This window comes from Myotis davidii, unplaced genomic scaffold (genome assembly GCF_000327345.1).
Source record: "Myotis davidii unplaced genomic scaffold, ASM32734v1 scaffold399, whole genome shotgun sequence".
NCBI classification, from domain to species: Eukaryota; Metazoa; Chordata; class Mammalia; order Chiroptera; family Vespertilionidae; genus Myotis; species Myotis davidii.
The window spans coordinates 2,622,065-2,624,197 of NW_006292094.1; the positions used below are offsets into that span (position 1 = coordinate 2,622,065).

At 57.8% G+C, this 2,133-nt stretch overlaps 1 protein-coding gene across 1 annotated transcript in view; it reads right to left on the reverse strand.

Moving 5' to 3' along the window:
• Positions 1 to 8: 8 nt before the first annotated feature.
• Positions 9 to 2,133, reverse strand: part of BOD1 (biorientation of chromosomes in cell division 1) — a 5,612-nt gene continuing 3,487 nt past the window's right edge. Inside the window, 2 exon segments of the mRNA XM_015565141.1 lie at positions 9 to 124; positions 1,051 to 1,247. Coding sequence (XP_015420627.1) covers positions 1,052 to 1,247 — 196 coding nt within the window. The 3' untranslated portion in view covers positions 9 to 124; position 1,051.

Genomic DNA, 2,133 nt, shown 5'->3' on the forward strand with positions numbered 1-2,133 from the left:
GCCCACCCCCAAGTCAAAGGTGAAATCAGCGACGACCTTGGCCTGTCTTCGTCTGAAGCCGTACCGTTATGAACTGAGTCCGCTTCACTGTTCAGTGGAGCTTCCAGAAGATGCCAGGCGTCATCTAAAAAGAAGAGAGTCTATCAAAATGCTTACTGATGAGACTACACTGACCGAGGTTTCTGTTCCTAAAGGAATTTACCGTTAGACCAGGAGGGCGTGAGGGGACTGTTTTATGCCCTTGGCACGGCGGCTCCCACGTGGGCACCACAGGCAGCTCTGCTCGTGCCCGAGTGCCCCATGCGAGCCCGGTGCTCCCGCTTTTCACTCGCTGATGCTTCTCAAAGATAACAGATGCCCCGAGGAACCTTACAAACAGGACCCGAAGCAGAGCGAGGGCGAGGAAGTCCCGTGGTCCCCAACGACGGCCACGTGCAAGTCCACTGCTGCCATGGCTCAGGCCCTGAAGGAGCAGTGCTTTGTGCATCCACAGCTGATTTTAAACATCCAGTCCCAAAGGTAATAGAGGGTGCGCTGCCCAGAGGAGCCCTGGTGACTGACAGTGGCCCTCAGGTCCCTTTAACCACAGGAGAGCCGGCAGGGTTTCAAGCACTTCAGCCCATTTAGGGCGAGGCCGCCTTTGAATGCACTGCTTGATTTTATATCCAAATCGCAAACCCACATTTAAGCAATTTCAGAAAAGCAGGGACTCTCATTTCAATTTCCCTGGGGCACCCCAGCCACCCCAGCGGGTGCCTAAGGCAGCGCCTCCCCACCCCAGTGGGTGCCTAAGGCAGCGCCTCCCCACCCCAGCAGGTGCCTAAGGCAGCGCCTCCTCACAGCTGGGACACTGGGCTCCGGGGCACAGACGCCTCACTGACTCGGGAAGACGCTACTCCTCAGTGCGCAGTGAAAGGACTAAGTGGTCGGTGAGGCCCATCTGCTCATACTTCTCTGCAGACAAGACGGCTCCCCAGTGATGGCTCCCCTCCATCACCCACTCGCTGTCGGTAAGTCAGAGAAGGCTGTCTGCACCAGGACAATACGGACCTTAGGAGGCGTCCTGAGCGGGGCCCGGGGGATCCTGGCTCTCCGGCTCTGGAGGGGGCGCTGGAGCAGCTTCTTTCTTCTTGGCCGCCAGGAACTCATGGATGGCTCGCTCTATCTGTGGCCTGAAGATGTGGTTTAGTTTGGGATCCACCACCTGAGAAATGATTCTGTCCACTCCAGCTTCCAACATCCCTGACCTTGTGGAGACACAGAGATCAGTTACTCAGTCACTCTGAGACCTTTCGTCCCCAGCAGTGTCATGTGGGAGCCCAGCCAACACCCCCTGGTCAAAGCTGCAGCCACTCCAGGGGGTTCTTTCCAAGGCGACCCATTAGCTCAGAGCTCAAGTTGCTGTGTTTTCCCTTTAGAGCAGCAGCTCCCACCAGAAGCTACCATCACGCCTGACTCAGTCTCCTCCACTGCCGCCTCCGCCCCGTGCAGGGACCACGCGCAAAGGCCTGACCCAGAGAGTGAAAGGGACTTGAAGCCCTTGGTGACGGGCAGAGCTGAAGCCGTCATCATGCTGCCAGAGCCAGCGAGGCTCCCACGTGGCTCCATCTCCTTCACCTCTGCTCTCTGACTGGCCGAAGCAGGAGCCTCCGGCGGCAGCCTGGCTACTCCAGCCAACGCACGGCCACGTCCCACCGTTCCCCGGGGCCGTGGCTGTGACCGAGAACACACACTAGGGACTTATAGACAGACAGGAAACAGATTGGTTCTGAGCTCCTCAGGGGCTAAAATCCACCCCAACTCCTTTCTGAGTAGAGCAAAACTTAGCCAAAATTTATGGCAGGTAATGAGGAAGATACGGTGACAGGAACCCCATCCCATTGGAAAAGTTTGGAAAAGAGCCCACGGAGGGTCAAACCAGTGTTTCCCGAGGACTGAAATGTGCGAACACCATCGAGAGCACACGGGTAGCTCTACTTCTCGTCCTTTAGACGTCAGGGCGCTTGGGTAGAACAGGCCCTGCAGTGACTGGGCAGACGGGCCAGGAAACGAACGAGAGGATGCCACAGCGACCAGTGAGATGAGACACAGGCCCTGGGCGCTGAGGCTGAGCGGTGGCAAAGTGCGCCCTGG